Source organism: Pogona vitticeps, chromosome 4, assembly GCF_051106095.1.
Source record: "Pogona vitticeps strain Pit_001003342236 chromosome 4, PviZW2.1, whole genome shotgun sequence".
In the NCBI taxonomy this organism is placed as follows: Eukaryota; Metazoa; Chordata; class Lepidosauria; order Squamata; family Agamidae; genus Pogona; species Pogona vitticeps.
The window spans coordinates 61839553-61859783 of NC_135786.1; the positions used below are offsets into that span (position 1 = coordinate 61839553).

At 41.2% G+C, this 20231-nt stretch overlaps 1 protein-coding gene across 12 annotated transcripts in view; it reads left to right on the forward strand.

Moving 5' to 3' along the window:
• RNF220 (ring finger protein 220) overlaps nucleotides 1-20231 on the forward strand; it is a 362501-nt gene that overhangs the window by 302415 nt on the left and 39855 nt on the right. For 8 of the 12 annotated variants that reach the window (XM_020783272.3, XM_072997529.2, XM_078392818.1 and 5 more), the window contains 4 exons: nucleotides 12563-12659; nucleotides 13638-13724; nucleotides 16444-16499; nucleotides 17628-17706. In XM_020783272.3, the coding sequence (XP_020638931.1) occupies nucleotides 12563-12659; nucleotides 13638-13724; nucleotides 16444-16499; nucleotides 17628-17706 (319 nt within the window). Of the gene's footprint in view, nucleotides 1-12562; nucleotides 12660-13637; nucleotides 13725-16443; nucleotides 16500-17580; nucleotides 17742-20231 lie in introns of those variants that run through there. The other 4 variants (XR_012086369.2, XM_072997532.2, XM_078392821.1 and 1 more) reach the window with 2 other exon arrangements.

A 20231-nucleotide genomic window follows, 5' to 3' on the forward strand; every position in this document is an offset into this window, starting at 1 on the left:
TTGGGCTGCATGGGGGGGCAGCCCTAGCTGTCCTCCACAGCCCCGCTCCAAGCGCGCTTACCGGCAGCTGCGATCTCAGACAGCAGAGGCTGCCAGCTTCGACTCCGGCGGCTTTATGGGGCCGGGAGGGGGTCCACCTATTGACGGGGATGGCACAATGCAGTCACGCAGCCCACCTGTCCCCTCCCACTCCTTCCTTTCCTCTCCCCCCCCTACCGTTGTGACGTGCCCCAGCCACATTCCGGCCGCAAGTGCCGGCAGTGTAACTTGAAACTTTGGAATTTCTTTAAAAATAAAAAATTGCACTGGGCCGCATTATGAACTGACCTGGGCCACATGCGGCCCTTGGGCCGCAGGTTGGACAAGCCTGGTTTAAAGCTTACCCAGTTTAAAGATAAAGCAACAAACTATAGCAACCTATTCCAGTGAAGAGGAATATGGAAGAAAATAAGCCCAGGAAAATTAAAAGAAAAATGTATGTGTAAGAAATAAAAATAAAATAGATAGAATTTTAGGTGATCAAGAGTTCAGTCAGAACAGTCTACAGGACAAAACTGTAGCCATAGAAAGCCTAACTCTGTGTAAAGATTGCAAGGAAAAGTTCTGATTGAGGTGCAGAATCTCTCAGAAGTAGTCTAACTATTGTAAAAATGGAAACTTCTTTCTGAGTAAAGGCAGAAAGATAAACTGAGGTCCCAAAATCCCAGAACAGTGAAAAAGTGCAAAAGTAAAAATGATATGACAAAAGTAAGCTGGACAAAACACATTTGACCCTCTGCCAAGGAGCAGTAGCTTTTCCAACATTTCTAATTTCGCTGCATTCTAATCAGCTTCCTTCCCCTTTCCCTAAAAGTTTGTTCTGTTCATGGCAAACCAGGAGAAAAAGTACATTGGGCCACCTTTCTTTACTGCTCAGAAAGTGGAGCAGCCCTTTATGTTGAGGCAAATGACATCATTGCTTCTTAGCTGGCTTAGAGCCACTGAAGAAATCCAATTTTGCAGCTTTCCACTATGTTTGCCCCATTGTCTGGGACATATGGACTTCGCCTTTGTATAGCTAGACTCCACTGTTGCAACATGTCCCTCAGAGCCTCTTGACTGTTGTGAGCTGCTGTAATGCAGCCAAAACTGTGCTCATGACCCAAGGTTCAATCCCAGGTAGCTGGTTCAAGGTTGACTAACTTTTTTCTATCCATGTCCTGTCAGGGAGAGAGAGATGCATGCTTTGCAGCTGGACTGCTCCATATGTTACTTGTAAAAGGTACCACCTGTGCTCTGTCCAACTGCTGCTGTACCTGTTGCTTGACACCCCAATATAAATGTAGCACCACATGGCAGCTAGGGGTGGTTTGGGATAACAGTTGGTGATGGGTTGCCAGTTCTTCCACAAACCTGCAGAAACCAGTGTTCTGCACCAGAGAGAATGGCTGATCATTCAGAGCATCATCTCTCCTAGGAAACAAGTAATTGTTCCATTTTTACATTTGCAGAAGACATTTTCCTACACCCTTCTAGGGTAGCCTAAAACTTGCTATTGAAATGTGGGTGGCATTTGCCTACCTATGTCTTTGCTTCCCTTGGATTGATGGCTGAGCGTCTGCCCTCTGATGACTCTTACCATTCCCACATTAATCACTTCATTTGCTTGCAGCAGTGCCTTGTGCTGAGTCTTCAGATGGCTGAGTATGCTACTTTGGAGAGGTGGCCTAAGTCCTGCTAATACTTCAGCATCTTTTTGTACACTGTTGAAAATGCTTCCAGATTATTGACTTCTTGAGAGCGCCAGTTTTTTGACTGCATGTTCCTAACAGGGATTGTTAATTTGTCGTTACTGCTAGTTCTGGCAAGTGCAGCTGGAGAGGCAGGGGTTATTTCAGTGTTACATGCTTCTGAAATAGTGCCTACCTGAGTCCCCTCAGTTTCCTTCTCCCTTTATCAGATGTGTTTGTACTTTAAGGAGAGTTCCCACCAGCCACAAAGCTGCTTTGCAAGAGAGATTTGCTGGAAATGAGGTAAACCATGAAGTGCATGGTATGGATATGGAAGGCTATGTCTGATGCTCTTTCCCAACTGCTGCTGCCCTGTCAGTCTGAGCTCTAATGTTATCCTTGTCCTTCTTTAGCACATTGGCTCTTTAGGAGAAGAGTACCCTTTTCACCATGTTTTTTGGCCCCTTGCTCTGTCTGCCCTGGCTGGATTGCGCACACACATCACTGGAACAAGTCTAAGGTTCACCATGGTCTGTCTTACCTTGAACCAGAGGTTTCTCTGCCACTTCCTGCACTGCTGCGTGCTGTTTTTTCATATTATCAGTGCTGAACAAGGCAGCTGGGTGACAGGTTTTGTTGGGGGGGGGCTCATAATAGCATTTGTATGTTTTTTTTTCCTTTATTTCTCCCACTCATCACAGTAGAAGCTGCTGCAGTGGGTGCAACAGCATTCCTGCAGCTTTCTCCAAGTGCCTACTTCCTCTGCCACAACCATGTTGCACATTGCCTACGAACTACTCAAAGAATATAAACCCTTCCAATGATAATCCTACATAAACAGACACAAAATCTATTAACTTTATATATGTGGGTCTATACAACAAAATCTTATTCTCCTGCCTGATGTACTCTAAAAGGGCCTCAACCTAAACCCTGTTGATTTACGTATAACGTATGAATCTATTAATCCGAAATCTTATTCCTAACTATATTAAGTAAGCAATATACAGTGGTGCCTCGCATAGTGATCGCTCCGTATAGCGATGAAATCGCTTTGCGATGGACTTTTTGCCATCGCAAGAGCGATCGCTTTGCGATGGCCCCTATGGGGAAAATTCGCTTTGCGATGATCGCAGGAAAGTGATCATAGCAAAGCGACCCTTTTTGCGCAGCTGATCGGCGGGGCTTTGCGATCACCCCGCCGATCAACTGTGCTTCGTCTCTCTCTCCACCCCTCGCAGCTCCAGCCTCGGCAGGGAGACTGAGGCGCCGCCGCCGCCACCCTGGCCGAGAAAGACGCTCTGTGCCTGCAGCAACCTTAAGCTAAGGTTGCTGCAGGTGCAGAGGGTCTGTCTCGACCAGGGTGGTGGCGGCGGTGGCGGTGCCTCAGTCTCCCTGCCGAGGCTGGAGCTGCGAGGGGTGGAGAGAGAGAGAGACAGAGCACAGCTGATCGTGGGGCGATCGCAAAGCCCCGCCGATTTGCTGTGCTTCGTCTCTCTCTCTCTCCACCCGTCGTAGCTCCAGCCTCGGCAGGGAGACTGAGGCGCCGCCGCCACCACCCTGGCCGAGAAAGACCCTCTGCGCCTGCAGCAACCTTATTTATTCATTCATTCATTCATTCATTCAATTTTTATCTCATTCCCATTCATGTCACAGCAGTACTCTGTGAGTACTGTTATAACTTGTAAAATACAAAACAAAAATGAAAATAGAAATATTAATTTACAGATACACTCCAAACATTAGGAATTACTATTACAGATATTCAGAACTATCCAATTCAAATTCAGTTATATTTAGAATGTAATGTAAAACATGGGAAAGGTAGATGAAATAAATCTTGGGTAAGGTAGATGGTGATTATGGCATTATTCTGTGAATTCTGAATTCTGAATATTCCCAAATCTGAATGGATATCCCTAATGTTTTTATTCAGTTTCCAGTGTGCCTTCCTCCTTGAACAAAGATATGCTTATACCAAAGAATGATTTTTAGATGCTTTCCCTTCATATGCATGAGGCCATGCATATGTGCACACACAAAGCAGGTGTGATCTTATCAGATTGTCATACTTTTTTTAAAAAATGCCTTGTTTAATCCATTTATAACTGTTCTTGTCTAGAAATCTGGTTTGAATGAACCTCGGATGAATAATTAATATCAACTGGTTTAGAACTCAAATATTTAAACAGCTGCTATGAGGTTTTCGCTGGCTCTCTACACTGAGGAAATGTGAATGAGTTGGCCATAAAAGTTCAGCCAAACCATTGATACTGTTTGAACTGTGCCTGAGAACACTATGAGGTTTTCGCTGGCTCTCTACACTGAGGAAATGTGAATGAGTTGGCCATAAAAGTTCAGCCAAACCATTGATACTGTTTGAACTGTGCCTGAGAACACTCTTTATGCTAGGTATAGGGTCTGTATATGGGCACTTGCTGTCTTTATGGGGATCACTCTTAAGATGTTTCTGCTATGATGCTACCTGGTGGTAGCTCAGGAATTATAATTTTTTCTCCCTCAGTCTCTGTACAGCTTAGGGCAGAGATCCGTGACTTTCAAAAGCAGATGGATAGTTATAGCTTATGTGTCAGATCTTCCCATGGGTGCATGAGCTGTTTTGTTCCACTCACTAAGAACTCTAGGCCACCTTTGCCACCATAACACTTTGCTCCGCTCCGCTGATGAAGCATAAGAAGCTTTACTTACCCAAGAGGTGGTCTTTATGGATGTACATTTCTTCTCTGGTAAAATCAGTTGTTGGCTGGAATACTGGAAATCAAGGTCCTGGCAGGGATGGCTCTATTAGGTGTTTCTTATGCATGCATTCACAGAATTCTAAATACTATAGTAAATAAGCTTCCAAATATGTGAATAGAACATTTCATCATAGTGATTAATGCATTAGTTTCTTAATTTAAATGATTTAGAATGCAGACTTTATTTAGGCTTATCAAACAAAGGTCACATTGGCAAACAATGCGATGGAAACATTGTAGATACTATAGAAGTTACAGTGGAGGGCTTGAAGAACTGTACAGTGATGCCCCGCATAGCAACGATAATCCGTTCCGGAAAAATCGTCGCTATGTGGATTCGTTGCTATGCGGAACAAAAAAGCCCATAGGAATGCATTAAAACACGTTTAATGCATTCCTATGGGCAAAAAACTCACAGTTATGCGAAAATCCTCCATACGGCCGCCATTTTCGCTGCCCGGTAAGCGAGGAATGGGCGCGAAAACACTGCGGGTGGCCATTTTTTTTTACCCGGTGGCCATTTTGGAACCGCCGAGCAGCTCTTCTAAAAAATCGCTATGCGAAAATCGGTAAGTGAAACAGCTTACCGATCATCGCAAAACAATGTTTTACCATTTAAAACATCACAATGCGACCGCAAAAACGATCACAAAAAAAAATCACTATGCGGATTCGTCATTAAACGGGGCGCCCGTTATGCGGGGCGCCACTGTATCTGGTGGCTGCTTATAGGGCAAAATAGCTTAGCAATAAGATTCCACAGCAATTCTGTGGTAATCATAATGAATTAGGTGAATGAGTCTAAAGCTCACTCACTCCCCCACCCACCCTCATTCACTTCTTTTGACATGGCCACTGTGCTTCTGAAACTGGTTCTTTAAACTTTAAATGTCCATGACAAATATTAACCGTATTTATATATAGCATGTGTATATAATCGCTGCTTTATGAGCTTATTAAACTGCACATCTCACTCAAGCAGGTGCTAGATTTATTGTTATATTCTGCTCCCCTTAGATAAAATTGTAACATTTCTTATTGCTTGTATTATATTAGTTAAATTTCAGAGGCTCAAAGGTAGACAACACATTTATGTGGTTATTAGCATCTCCAGGGAAGAAAGCAAGAATGCTAGCAGCAAATATTGGGTACATATACAAAACAAAACAAAACAAAAAACTAAATTAAATTTAATTTAATTTAATTTAATCTTCACTATGAGTTCCTGAAGTCCAAACACTAAACATTTCAAGTCAGTGACACTTGAAAACATTGTGTTATCTTATACAATTGACTTTATGTTGACTGAAGGCTGGAATGAAGTTGTTGCTGTGTATGTATTGTTTTTATCTGTAGTTCCCAACATTGGATCCCCAGATGTTTTTGGACTTCACTCCCAGAAATCCTGGCCAGCACAGCATGTGTTGAAGGCTTTTGGAAGTTTTAGCCCGAGAACATCTGGGGACCTAACATTGGGAACCACTGGTTTAAGATGATAACTAATGTAAACATGGGAAAGGCAGATGAAATAAATCTTGGGTAAGGTAGATGGTGATTTTTTTTTCATAGCTCTGTATTCTGGCTGAAATGCAGTAATAAATCACAACTATAGTAGGCCCATTAAATCAATAGGAATTTAATGAATTAGCACCTGTGTAAGCTCCATTGATTTAATGGGCCTACTTTAGTTATATCTTACTATTGGATTTCAGCCTCTGAGTCATGCTTTCATAGCCAATCTTGTAGTATCTTTTAACAAAAAGCTGAAAATAAACATTGCTGCTACGTCTGAAAAATCTATTCATGTTCTTCCATCAAAAACCCATGTTGAGTTTTTCCAACTGACTGTGGGTGCTTTTCAAGACAGACTGAAATGAAACAATGACCAGATGGTAGCAGCTTTCCTCAAGCTAGATCACTCCTGATGTTTTGGCCTACAATTCCCATTAGCCTGCATGGCCTCTAATAATGGATTATAAAGTTATATGCCCAAACATCTGTAGGGACTCATGTTGGAAAAGACCCTGCAGTTTCTGCTATGTTTCTTAAAGGTATGTGTATTCTATGTCCCAGGTTTGTGTCTGATGGCAACCATACTTTAAACGTCTCAGAATTCATTGTTGAGGCTATGAACTGAGCATCCTGAGTTGAATACTGGGAGCCTTAGGATGTTAGTAATTTAAGGCAAAAATACTACAGGAATGAAAATGGAAATGGGAGCTAATGGTTTTCAATAGTATGTAACCTTAGAAACCAGGTTCCCTAAACGCTGGTTTTCTTTTCACCTTGCATCAGATGTGTTGCAAAAGTGAATCATGAAGGAAACAAATTTTTGTTTCATTTTTAGGAGCAACCACAGAGAAGGCCTTCTCTGTGACCGCTCCTAGGTTGTAGAATGCCCTCCTATGGGAGGCTAGCTAGCCCCCTCTCTCCTATCCTTCAGGAGACAGGTAAAGACCTTCCTTTTTAGATAGGGTTTTACCAAATAAATTGAGCAATGAAGAGTTTTGCTTTTGGGATGCTGCACATTGTTGTCATCCTCATTGTTAATTTATGGTTTTTAATGTGTTTTAAAATAATTATATGTTTCTTAAACTTATTGCTTTAATATTATGTAATTGTTTTTAATGTAGTACATTGCCATATTTTAAGTTGGCTTGGTTTTTTAAAAAAATTAATTGTTTACTATGTTGGGTTCTTTCAGGGGACAGAGGCAGCATGAAAATAAAATAAATAAATAATCTATTAGAAGTGAGCAAGACAGATTTATTGCTGAAGCCCAATTTGCACAGCAGTTGAAAAAGATACGGCCATCCTAAGCAGTCAGATGTGTTGAGCATACAATATTTGATGCTATAAGTACACGTGTTCTAGTATTAAATAAAGTTGTGTGCCTGTTGAGTAGCATCTGCTAATTACCCCCCCGATGCAAAACCTGTCTGAGTTACTGATAAATTTGTTTGTTCTATTAGAATAACCATCAGTTGTTTTAGGTCCTGATTAAAAAAAACAATTAATATGCTGTAAACTGGATGATGTCATACATGGCCTTGAGAATTGCAACTCTTGTTATCCACTTATGTGGTATAGCTCCCTCTGACCAACATGACATTACACATTACATTCTTTAAAATGCTACAATGTTTTTGTTGTCTTTATTTTTTATTTCTGCCTGAAACAATAAGTGAGTTAATCTGTAAATAATTCATACAACAGAACAATATAAAGCAATATTATTTATATGGCCTAGCTGTCTCCAGCAGAGTAATGGAGTCCAAATAGCTGCCCCTCTGTCTTAGATTGGAGAGCTTCCCTTAGAGGAAAGATTGAGGGGGACAAGAATTAGATATCATCTGACTTTCAAATTTGCATCCTCTCCTGCCTACTGGTATACACTTTAACTGGCTAAAGCAGAACTGTAATATACAGCAGCTAGGGCCCAAAAGAACAGAAAATGGTACACCAGCCACTTCATGTGTCAAGATAATAAACCTGGTAATCATTAAATTTGAGAGCTTCCACATGAGCTGCTGTTATTAAGCACCTATTTCCTTGCTTATTATAGGATCCCTTCTCTTTGTTGACATGGCCTCAGTTTTCTGATTCCAGTTGCTTTAATTCAATTCTTTTAGTGTTTGGACATTTATTTACCTTATGCCATTCAATGAAGAGGTGTTGTTGCATTCAGGAATTTCCCATTTCTGACTACATAAGCTTGAAGGGGAATCCACAGCATTGTTGTGCTCTGATCCTTAGTATCTCTATAAGTGGATGTAAATCCCTATTTACTTACAGGGTTTTTGCTGCCAGATCTTGGCAGACTGACATTTTCGTGCCTTCGTATTTGATAGGATAAGCCTTGTGGACATGATCTAGTGTTTGGATGTTTGTGGGGTACTGCACAGACCAGACTGTGTTCTTAGTGAGGTCTTGATTTAGGGACTTTGAAGTTTTAGGGCTCAGTGCACTCTTTTAGTATAGTGGTTAATTAGATGCAGATGTTAGCCTACCAGGCAACTGTCCAGAATACCATGTTTTCTTCCACATTTTCCTTGACATCATATAGGTTCCTTTGTCTGCTATGATTTTCAGTATCTTCTGTCTTCTCATATAGAGTACGTATCTAAGTTTTTGTAGTTCTTGCAGTTTTCAGTTGTGATTTAGACTTGGTTCAAGAGATTGATTTGCTAAATGTTCAGTGCTATTCAGTTTCTAAAAAGTTTGTTAGCTTTGCATCTGTTGGCAATAGATGGCATATGCTGGAGATCAGACCAGTCTTTTTGTAATTCTCCTCAGAGTTGGTGTAACGAATTATCCATCTGGGAGTCATCCATTTAGGATTCACCACCTTCATCTGTTCTAGAGGAAAGTGTTGGGAAACCTCAGTGAGTGCAAAATGCAGCAGCCAAATTGCTGACTAGAGCTGCTGTAACGGGATACAACTCCCCTGTTACAGGAGCTCCACTGTCTGATGATCCATTTTGGGACTAAATTCAAATTGCTGGTTTTAACCTATAAAACCCTTAACAGCTTGGCCCCAAGCTGTCTCAAGGGCCGTATCTCCCTTTATGAGCCTACTCAAATATTAAGATAATCGGGGGAGGCTTTTGTCTCTGGCCCACCACCTTCACAGGTGCACTTGGTGTGTACACAGGACAGGGCCTTCTCTGTTGCTGCTCTTAGACTTTGGACCTCTCTCCCACAGACTGGTCCCATCTTTGCTGTCCTTCTGCAAACAGGCAAAGGCCTTTCTCTTCAGGAAAGCTTTCCCTGAGTGACTGGCTGCTTGAGTGGCGTTTTAAATGGATTGTTGTACCTTACTGTATTGATTGTGTTTTGGTGTTGCTCTTGTTTTCTAGTATGTTATTTGCTTGACCCTTTTTGCATTTGCATACTCACTGTTTTTGATTTAAATACTGTACAGTATTTTAATTATTTAAGCTGCCTTGGGTCCTGTTTAAGGAGAAAGATGGGGTAAAAATATTTTAAATAAAATAATTAATGAATATATATAAATGTATTCTACCTGCAACACATTCTAGGAAATGTAACAAGCTTTGGACAGTTTGACTGAATGCAAAGCTACTTACTCTTTTCAACTATCAAATATACATTGAATATACAACTCAGAATGAAGACACAGACTCAACAAGCATGGCACCAGTCACTTCTATTATTTAAATTATTTATTTAAAATATTTTACCCCACCTTTCTCCTTAGAAAGGACCCAAAGTGGCTTACATCACTGAAAGACAATATTTAAAGCTAACAATAATGAGTGAACAATGGTGGTTTACATCAATAAAAGACAATATTTATAGCTAAGAACAATGAATATGAAAAGGCAGCTTACATCATTAAAAGACAGTATTCAAGCTAAAAAATAAGTGTACAGATATTAAAAAGGAACAAATAATTACCACTCTGAAAAATGGTAAACACAAGTAGACTGAAGAAGCTGCTTGGATGAGTAGTGAAACATTTCAACCTAAGAAGAAATAAGTCCAGTTGCCATGACTCAAGTTCCAGGTAAACACAAGTAGTAATAAAAACCCAATTAAAGCACTAATGCATAACAGTCCATCTAAAAAAATCTGAGGAAAATCTTGCCTGCCTGGAGAAGTGCAGAAGGACAGCAAAGATGGGGCCATTTTGGCCTCCCGTGGGAGGGAGTTCCAAGGTCTGGGTGCAGCAACAGAGAGGGCCCTCTGGTGTCCCCATCAGACGCACCTGTGAAGGTGGAGGGATTGAAAGACCTCTCCTGATGATCTGAACTCCCGAGCCAGCTCATAATGGGGGAAGACAGTCTTTGAGATAGCTTGGACCTAGGCCATTGAGGGCTTTATAAGTTAAAACCAACACTTTGAATTGTGCCTAGATACTGGCTGCTGTATTTTGGACCTGCTGAAATTTCCTGCCATTTTCCATGAGCAGCCCCACGTAGAGGTTTAGTCTTGAGCACTTTGAATCAGCAGAACGAGTGAGGAGTAAGCAGACTGTGCTGCCATCTTCTTCAAGAGTTAGCCCTGTCCCTCAGAGTTTCCTCCAAGATATGCCTAGGTTCTTGCTTGTGCCATCATGACATTAAATAAATTTCTTTCCTTCAGGTACCTCTAGTACTGTATATTGTGTGTTGGTTCTCCTTATTTTGCGTTTATTAAAATCTTTCTGACATAGTGGTAGGACAGGGAATGGTGGACAAACAATTCAATTTTATGATGACAGAAGCAGTGACAGTCTCTAGCATCCGATTCCTTCCTCCACCCCAATTTTCTGCATTATGTATCAGTTTAATGTGTGGTCTAGCAAGCATGTATGGTAGCCACATTTCTTATTTTTCCCATCTCTGCATTTGAAATCCAAAGCATTCTTCTGAATTGTACTGGTTTAATCTAGATCACAAGCAAGTTGATACCAAGGAACAATGTGGATGTGGATGAACAAATTGAGGCTTAATCCAGACTATACAAAAATTCTGTTGATCAGGAAGGCCAATTTGGTATTGGCTACTTCTCAGCTACAATCCTCCTCCTTATGCAAAGCGTGCCCTACTCGCCTAGAGTAGTCCACCACGACTAGATAGGCGGGATATAAATTAAATAAATAAATAAATAAATAAAAATACTTTGTCTGGACTATCTTTAATACAGATTGTAGCTTGGTTGAGATCATTCAAATTTTGGTTAAGTATCTATTACAAGTCAAACATGGATAGTTTACTATACCAACTTCTGCAGGACTCTGCGCTGCCTTTTGGTTCAACGGTCCTCTTGAAAAAATTGAAATCAATTGGTATAGATAGCTACTACCTTGGAGCTCTAAGTCAAGAGCTAGCTTTCCAGATTATTAAAAAAAGAATTTTGGATATTGAATTCCAGGACCTTTGTAGTGCTGCCAATAAATTCTGTTCACCATTGTTTTTCCATATTCCTCCTAAAGTGAGTAAACCTGCTGCCTACCTTTCATTGCTCAAATGCCCCCCAAAACGTAGGGCCTTTTCTTTGGCCAAATGCAATGTCATGCCTACTGCTATATTATATGGCAGATTTAATGCAGTTCCCTATTCTGAAAGGCACTGTGCATGTGAATAGGGGGTGCTGGAAACCCTTGTTCATATGTTTTTGCACTGCCCGCTTCACTCGATCAAGGTTAATAGCCCCAATTTTTTTAAAGCTGGAAGGGAGGTCAGATCAGGATAAAGTTTGTTATATGCTGATGGCTGAGATGAGTGACATTGCAGAAAGAGTCACAGACTTCCTTGATGCTATTGTTAGGAGATGAACTGTTGTGCCTTTAAGGATGTCTAACACTTTTCTGCCCTCTTGATGCCTATATATGTAAGTTACCCAACAAACCACCATGACTATGTCCAATTTTTACTTATGCCAACAAAGGTTCTCTCTCTCTCTCTCTCTCTCTCTCTCTCTCTCTCTCTCTCTCTCTCTCTCTCTCTGTCTATTGGGGTGGGGTCGTGTAAAATGATCTGAACCAGCATTTTTTAAAATGTACTTTAGAGACTGGGCTGCCTGTACACTGCCCAGAGAATATGCATTCACTATAGGGTGATATGAAACTATGAAAATAATCTATATTTTTCAAGTTCTCTATTTTAGATGAATATTTCTTTATGTTTTCTTTTTCTCCTTGCTAATGTATTTAAGATAATTTACAAACCTCATATTTTTAGATTGAGTAGACTTTTTCTGTGTGCATGTTTTAAATTCAGTTAGCCTCTGACAGACTTGTCATTCCTCATAGCTCCCTCTGTTCCTCACAAGTAGTCTGAAGATGAGAAGAGCAAAGGGAATTCTACAAAACCTATATCATAAGTCAAAAAAGAGAGCAACTGCTATTTTGTATTCAAGATTTACAAACTCTAAAAAATCTCTGTCTTTATTATCACGTAGAACCAAGCCCAGGGAATAATCTGAATAGAACCTTTACTAAAATGAGATGTGAGAAAGATGATTGCTCGCAAGCAAATCTGTCCAGAAGATATTATACTTCTCTTCCATATCATCTTCCCTCACTCCAAGCTACCACTTAAAGTTCACTGGAGTGACATGTGCTTTACACTTTTCTTTTCCTTCTAGGATCCGGGTTTGTCATGTGTAGTGGCAAGGAGAATCCAGACAGCGATGCTGACCTTGATGTGGATGGAGATGACACACTGGAATATGGAAAGCCACAGTATCATTTTCTAGAGGTGCTTGACTTCTAGTCTAGGGCTGGGGTTGTGCTTGGCTGCTGAAATCTGTACTGTTCTCCCAGTGATCACACCCCTTTTCATTCTGTTAGTGAAGGAATCCACAGCTTGTATGTATTCTAAACTGGGGGCAGGGGGAGATTTAGATCTGCCTTCGCTGTTAGATCTCCCCATAATTTGCAGAAGATTGATGGATATGTCTGATCTTCCGTTGTTTAAAATATTTTCCCTTCTGCCTCCTACTGTGTTACTGAAGCCAGGAATACAAAAAGTTATAAAAGTAGTTTTTTTCTAAGATTGAAAGCTCTGTTCCATTCTGGCACTCAAAACTAATTCCCACTTCAGGCTTCCTTAATTCTGAGCTTGTTTGTTGTATCAGGCTCTCGTTGGTGGATTTGGGGGTTATTGGGGTCAGGAATTCAGTTATCCACAGTGCCTTGTAAGAGAGGAGACAGCCTCTTTAGTTTTGGGCAAGCTACAGGGTCCCAGAACACAACCAAAGAAGGGAATGGTAAACCACTTCTAAGTATTGTGTATCTTAGAAATCCTGGAAAGGGTTGCCGTAAATTGAAATTGACTTGATGGGATGTTGTTATCAGATGAACATGATTGTTAAAGATGTTTATTTCATGTTGCTTCTCAATTTACAGTATCTGTATGGTGTCTTTTGTTGAGAAAACCAGCGATCTCTTCTGCCACTTTCAAGTGAACATGTTCTTACGTTGGTTTTCCTTCAGTTCATCTTGGCATTTCAAATAGTCTTTGAAGTGCATTTTCCAATACTGCAAATGATGATAGAAAATAACTGTGTGGTGCATTTATAGACATTTTACTGATTCTTTCTTCAACTTGAAAGTGTATCTTGGCTGCTCTACCTTGCTACCTTGGAATAAATGTGAAGAAAAGACCACTTGTTCCAAAGCTTGTATCAGGCTGTGTTTTCCTTAACCTTCCATGCTTAGATATACAGAAGCAGATATCATTCCATGCACTGGGGAAGAACCAGCTGAAGCCAAAGAGAGAGAGGCACTCCGAGGCGCAGTCTTAAAGTAAGTGAGCTTTAAATGTTGTGTGGCAGAGAAGAATGGAAAGTTTCATTATGGCAAGGGATGATGAAACCGTTTTTCAAGGCAGGTACATTTTCAGTTTGTTGTGAGATATAAAGCTCAGACAGGATAAATCTAGGAAGCAGGAGCATGCCAAGAAGATGGTTATCAAACTGTAAGATGGTTATGCAGTAAACTCCCACTAGTTTAGTGACAGTTATGTCCAGGGTGATAGTGTTGGGTCTTACAATCTCTCTCTAAGGAATTCTCTCCAGGGCTGAGCCTGTATTTACTAATTGGGACTTCCTGTGTTAGAATCACCTCTCTAGGTTCTCCCATGAGAAATAGGAAAATCAAAAAGTTGTATAACATGACTTAGACTTAATGAAATACAATAAAATTCTTGTCATTGGCTAAAACAATAATACTTGCATTTAAATAGAACTGAACAAGTCTTAAATATCCAGGAGGACCAGCAGGGTTATACTCTCCCTGTCGGCCTCCCTCAGAAAATCATCTTGTAGGGCAAATAATGCTGTTTCAGTTCCATGGTGTGGTCTGAACCCCGATTGAAATGGATCTAGGCTATCTTGTTTCCTCCAAGAACGCCTGCAGTAATGGCAGTTAAACAACTGCACAGTTTAAGAACTTAGAACATCCATTACTTTCTATGGATTATGTAGTGTGGTAAGTGCAGAGGTGCAGTAATTTAAACATCCATCAAAATAGGGAAAGTGTAAGTGTTGAACATACCCACAGACAACCCTGTGGCATTACCAGTTTTGGCTACATATTTTTCAAAGCATTACAGCATTATAATTCTCCATTAGCTGCTAGGCATAGTTGCAATAACCCTTTCACTCAGAATAGCTGCACAGGATGGCACTGTGTTAATGTAGTGTTGCCAAAGTAGCATATTCTTCATTGCCATAAATGAGACAAGAATAGACTTCCAAACTGATGCCAGGCAGTTTTTGTAGGAAAGTAGGGAGTTGCCTTTTATACTGAGTTGGAACATTTCATCTATCTAGTTCAATATTACTCTGCTGACTGTCAATCTCTCTCCAGAATTTCGGATAACTATTTGCCAACCTTACCTGGAGAAGATAGGGATTGGGATTGAGATTTTATGCATGTGCTCTGTGCTGTGTCATGGCTCTTTTCTTTTCATTCGGATTTATCCCACTCAACAGCCCGCTGTGAAGAACCCTCACAACACTTTGCACTTGGATCTACTCTGATCCAAATGGTATAATTGACACAGGGCCTATGTGTGTAACTCCGGCCCCTGCTTATTCTATAATAATGGATAAGATTCACTTTTTGCAGCCTGGGAATGTGGACAGGATGCTTGGAGAGTTGAGGGCCACCATACGTGTGTTGGACCTTTTCTCTTTCTGGCTCAGAAAATGAGACAGGGAGAACTGGCTTAGTAGGCAAGGGAAGTGGCAATTGCGTCCTTGCAGCAAGGCAGGGCTCCAGGATGCCTGAAAAAAACAGTAGTGACACTGCAGTTGAAAAAGCCTTCCTTGAATCCCACTGAGCTAAATACTGATCAATCTCCAATATTCTGTTCTCAGACAAGGTATTGGAGATAACTCTTCAGTTAACAGTGGTGGGTTCTCATGTCCAAGAGTTAATGGATAAAATGGATTATCTAGATCCATTCCAGTCTGGCTTTTGGTCTTATACTGGGATAGAGAAGGCTTTGGTTGCCTTAGTGGACAACCTGTGCTGAGAATTGGACAGAAGGAACATTGTGTTACTCTTTGCTCTGCTGACTCTTTCAATACCACGATGAACTGTCTACTTCTGTATCATCTTTGATATGGGTTTTGGAGATGCTTTAACAGTAGCCCTAGCCATTTCTGGGGAAGTGAGCTTAGAAGCACTCCTTCACTTTCCTATCCAGATCCTCATAGTTACTTGGAACATGGTGAAAGCTGAGTCTGGCAGCATCATTTCTCACAAGAAACTGAAGGAAAGGATGATGGTCAGTGGTTAACTTAGTCCTGGATTGCTTTCTGACACATTCTGGATTTTCTTACCAGGGAAATAGCATGCCTTCCAAGATATCCTCTCATGTCCAGAAACTGCTATATCTGTCCCCCTTCAGAAGGGAGTCACCTACCACCACTGCCCATCTTCTCATTCTTCTTGGAGAAGTGGAAGAAGTTCTTCCATCCATAGAATCCTCCATGGTTACTTCTGTGCTGCCTGTTTCAGCAGCTCAGACTGGGTAGAGACAAATACCAGTTCTGAAAATACATTATGCAGTTTGAGATTCCTAAGAAGACAGTTATTTTTTTTCTTGTCATGTTCTTCCCAGGGCTTGTTTCCTGGACTTGGCATAATATAGTGGGATATTCTTGATTTTAATATAGAAGAGGGTTGTTCACATCCTCATACGACTAGGGTAGTACTAAAGTCTCTTGCAGGAGCAAGGTGTAGTGGATATTCAGTATGACCTGATATGATGATACAAGACAGAGAATCTTTATAGATTCATTGTGTCACTAAACAAAGGCTGCACTCAGTTTCCCATCTAGAAATAGAAATATTGGAGTGTCACAAACAGTTGTTCTGTTGGTAAACATTAATAGATTGCTAAGTGTCACTTTGAAATGCTGCATAAAATATAAATCCTGGTAACAGTTTAATGAAAGGTTTGCTAAGAATTTCTTGTGACATGCACTTTATTCCTGCATCTTTTTCCCCCCAGTGGTGGCACCCCTAGTACCCGAATAACACCAGAATTCTCCAAATGGGCAAGTGATGGTGAGTGTAAGATATATATGGGGCAGACAGATCTTTGAAGACAGAAACTGAATATCTCAGGATGAAGTTTTAATAGTTTGCATATGAGTGTATCTTGTTGTCCTGTATATGTAACTGCAGTAATCTGAAGCATTGAAGTAAGCAGTGTCTTCCAGCTATTGAGTTGTAGTGGGAGAATCCATAAAGCAGTTTAATTAATGTTCACAGAGCTGAATACAAATACTACCTTTGTTTTTCAACAGAAAAACTGAAATACAGTGGTGCCTCACTTTACAATCGCTCCATTTGACAACGAAATCGCATTACATAGAAGATTTTGCGATCGCAAAAGCGATCGCAAAACGATGTTCCCTATGGGGGAATTTCACTTTGCGATGATCGGTTCCCTGTTTCGGGAACCGATCACCGCAAAGCAACGATTTTCGGCCAGCTCATCGTCGGTTTCAAAATGGCCACTGGGTAAAAAACGTGGCCGCCCACTGTTTTCTGGCACGGATTCCTCACTGCACGGGCAGCAAAAATGTCTGCGTTATGGAGAATCTTCGCTGGACAGTAAGTTTTAAGCTCATAGGAACGGATTAATTGGGTTTTAATGCGTTTCTATTGGCTTTTTGAAATTGCATGACAATGTTTTCGTTCGACAGCGATTTTTACGGAACAAATTAACATTGTCATGCGAGGCACCACTGTATAACTAAAACAATGGAATCATCTAGAGCAGTGGTTCCCAACCTAGGGTTCCCAGATGTTCTTGGACTACACCTTCCAGAAATCCTGGCCAGCACAGTCAGTGGTGAAGGCATCTGGGAGTTTTAGTCCAAGAATATCTAGGGACCCAAGATTGGAAACCACTGATTTAGAGGGATGTGATGCTATGTTATTTATATCCTACTTTCAAATGTCCCTAGAAAAAATTAACATTAGAGTACAGTTTTCTGGCTTTTGGTCCTGTATCTAGCCTGCTATGCTTTAGTGCATTCATCTTTGCTTGGATGATGATTTGGGAACTATAAAGCTTGTCTTCTACTTGACTAGTTCACTTGACTAATTCATTTTTTGGTTTCTCTTTACTTCTATTCAGATAAATATTTCTCTTCAGTGATCATGAGCTTTCCCTTCTCTTCACAGAGATGCCATCAACAAGTAATGGTGAGAGCAGTAAACAGGAGCCTATGCAAAAAACTTGCAAGAATAGTGACATAGAAAAGTAAGTATGACTTGGACAATTCTGTTTGTGTTGGGGTGGAAAGAGAAAGTGCCAAGAATTTCTTAGTGGACAGACAAAACTACTACACATGGTGTGAGGGTTGTTGCAGCTAATGCGTAGATTTCTAAGAGAGACTTACAGTGGTGCCTCGATTTACGACCATAATCCGTTCCGGAAGATGGATGTAACTCGAAATGGTCGTAAGTCGAACCATGATTTCCCATAGGAATGCATTGAAATGCAATTAATCTGTTCCAGCCAAAGGAAAAAAAATAACTACAAGGCCCATCGGAAACGCGATTAATCCCTTCCAGCTGAAGGGGGGGAAGCAATCAAGTATGCAAGACCCATCAGAAATGCAAAGAAAACAAAGGAAAAAACAAAGGGAGCACATTGGAAATGCAAAGAAAACAAAGGGAATGCATCGGAAATGCAAAAAAACAAAGGAATAAGCAAAGGAAGCACATTGGAAATGCAAAGAAAACAAAGGGAGCACATCAGAAATGCAAAGAAAACAAAGGAAAAAGCAAAGGGAGCACATCGGAAATGCAAAGAAAACAAAGCAAAAAGCAAAGGAAGTATGCAAGACTAGGCAACCCCCCAAAAGCAACCAAACCCCCTAAGACACATCAGGAATGGGGGGGGACCAAAAAACACAAACCCCCCAAGACCCATCAGAAATGGGGAAAAACACTCCAAAAAGCAACCAAACCCCCCAAGACCCATCAGAAAGGGGGGACCCAAAAAAATAAACAGACCCCCCCATCACAGCACAGAAGCATAAACCCCCAGCCCAAAGCCACGCTGCAAACCCCACCCAGAACAGTTTTTTAAAAGCAGGAAGGAGTACCTTACCTTACCAGGCAGCCTCCTCCAATTGCACACTCTCTAACTGGTGGGGCAAAAGAACTACAAAGAAGCAGCCTTGTCACCACCTACAGCTAGCAATTTGAATTTCCCGCCATTTTCCCCTGCCTTTTTGTGTTTGTAACTGGAAGCTCCATGTGGCGCTGTGGGCTAAACCGCAGAAGCCTGTGCTGCAGGGTCAGAAAACCAAGCAGTCGTAAGATCGAATCCACGTGACGGAGTGAGCACCCGTCACTTGTCCTAGCTCCCGCCAACCTAGCGGTTCGAAAGCATGCGAATGCAAGTAGATCAGTAGGGACCACCTCGGTGGGAAGTAACAGCGTTCCGTGTCTACGTCGCACTGGCCATGTGACCACGGAAGATTGTCTTCAGACAAACGCTGGCTCTATGGCTTGGAAACGGGGATGAGCACTGCCCCCTAGAGTCGAACACGACTGGACAAAAATTGTCAAGGGGAACCTTTACCTTTACCTTTAACTGGAAACTCCAGTCGAAGCAAAATTTTGCAGCCAGAGCTGGTTGTAACTCGAAATGGTCATATGTCAGGACGTTTGTAAGTTGAGGCATCACTGTATTTCCATTTTCTGATTGAGTGCTTTATCTATCTCATAACTGAAAGTCAAATGATTTTTCTCTCATATCTTGGGGAGTGCATTTTTCATATGGATTCCAAGAGGATTTTCCAAGCCAATAATGCAATGCAGCTGCAAAAAAAAGGCAACCGCTATTTTAGACTGCATTAACAGAAGTATAGTCTCAAAATCTCATGTATTAATTCCCATGAATTTAGTACTGATTAGCCCTCATCTTGAGTACTGTGTCCAGTTCCAGACTCCGTACTTTAAGAAGCATGCTGACAAACTGGAACAAGTTCAGAGGAAGTCAGCTAGGATGTTCAAGGAACTAGAAACCAAGCCCTATGAGGAAAGGCTGAAAGGCAAATTCTAATACAGTGGTGCCTCAATTTATGACCATCCCAACTTACGACCATTTCGAGTTACAATCAGCTCTGGCCACAAAATTTTGGTTTGACTTGTGACCAGAGCTTTAAGTTACAACCAGAAAAAAAGGGAGGGAAAAAGGCGGGGAATTGGTGGCGAAGAGGCTGCTTCTTTGTACAGTAGCTCTTTTGCCCCAGCGGTTAGAGAGCGTGCGTTCAGAGGAGGCTTTGGACTGCCTGGGTTTGGGCTGGGTGGTGGGGTATGTTTCTATGCTGTGATGGGTCTTTCAGGGTTTGTTTGCTTTTTGCTTTGCTTTTTTGCACTTCTGAAAGTTCTTGCACGGTTTGTTTGCTTTCTGCTTTTGTTTGCATTTTTGATGGGTCTTGCACGATTTGTTTGCTTTTTGCTTTGCTTTTTTGCATTTCCGAAGGGTCTTGCACAGTTTGTTTGCTTTTCTTTTTCCCTAGGCTGGAACGGATTAATCACGTTTCCGATTGGTCTTGCAGTGTTTTTTTTGCTTTAGCTTTTTGGGGTGTGTGTTTGTGTGATTTTTTTCTTCTTCTGCCGGAATGGATTAATTGCATTTCAGTGCATTCCTATGGAAAATGATGCTTCGACTTGGTCATTTCAACTTACGACCGGAGTTCCGGAACCAATTAAGTTTATAAGTCGAGGCACCACTGTATCCTTATTTGGTTCTTGAATTTGGATGCATCT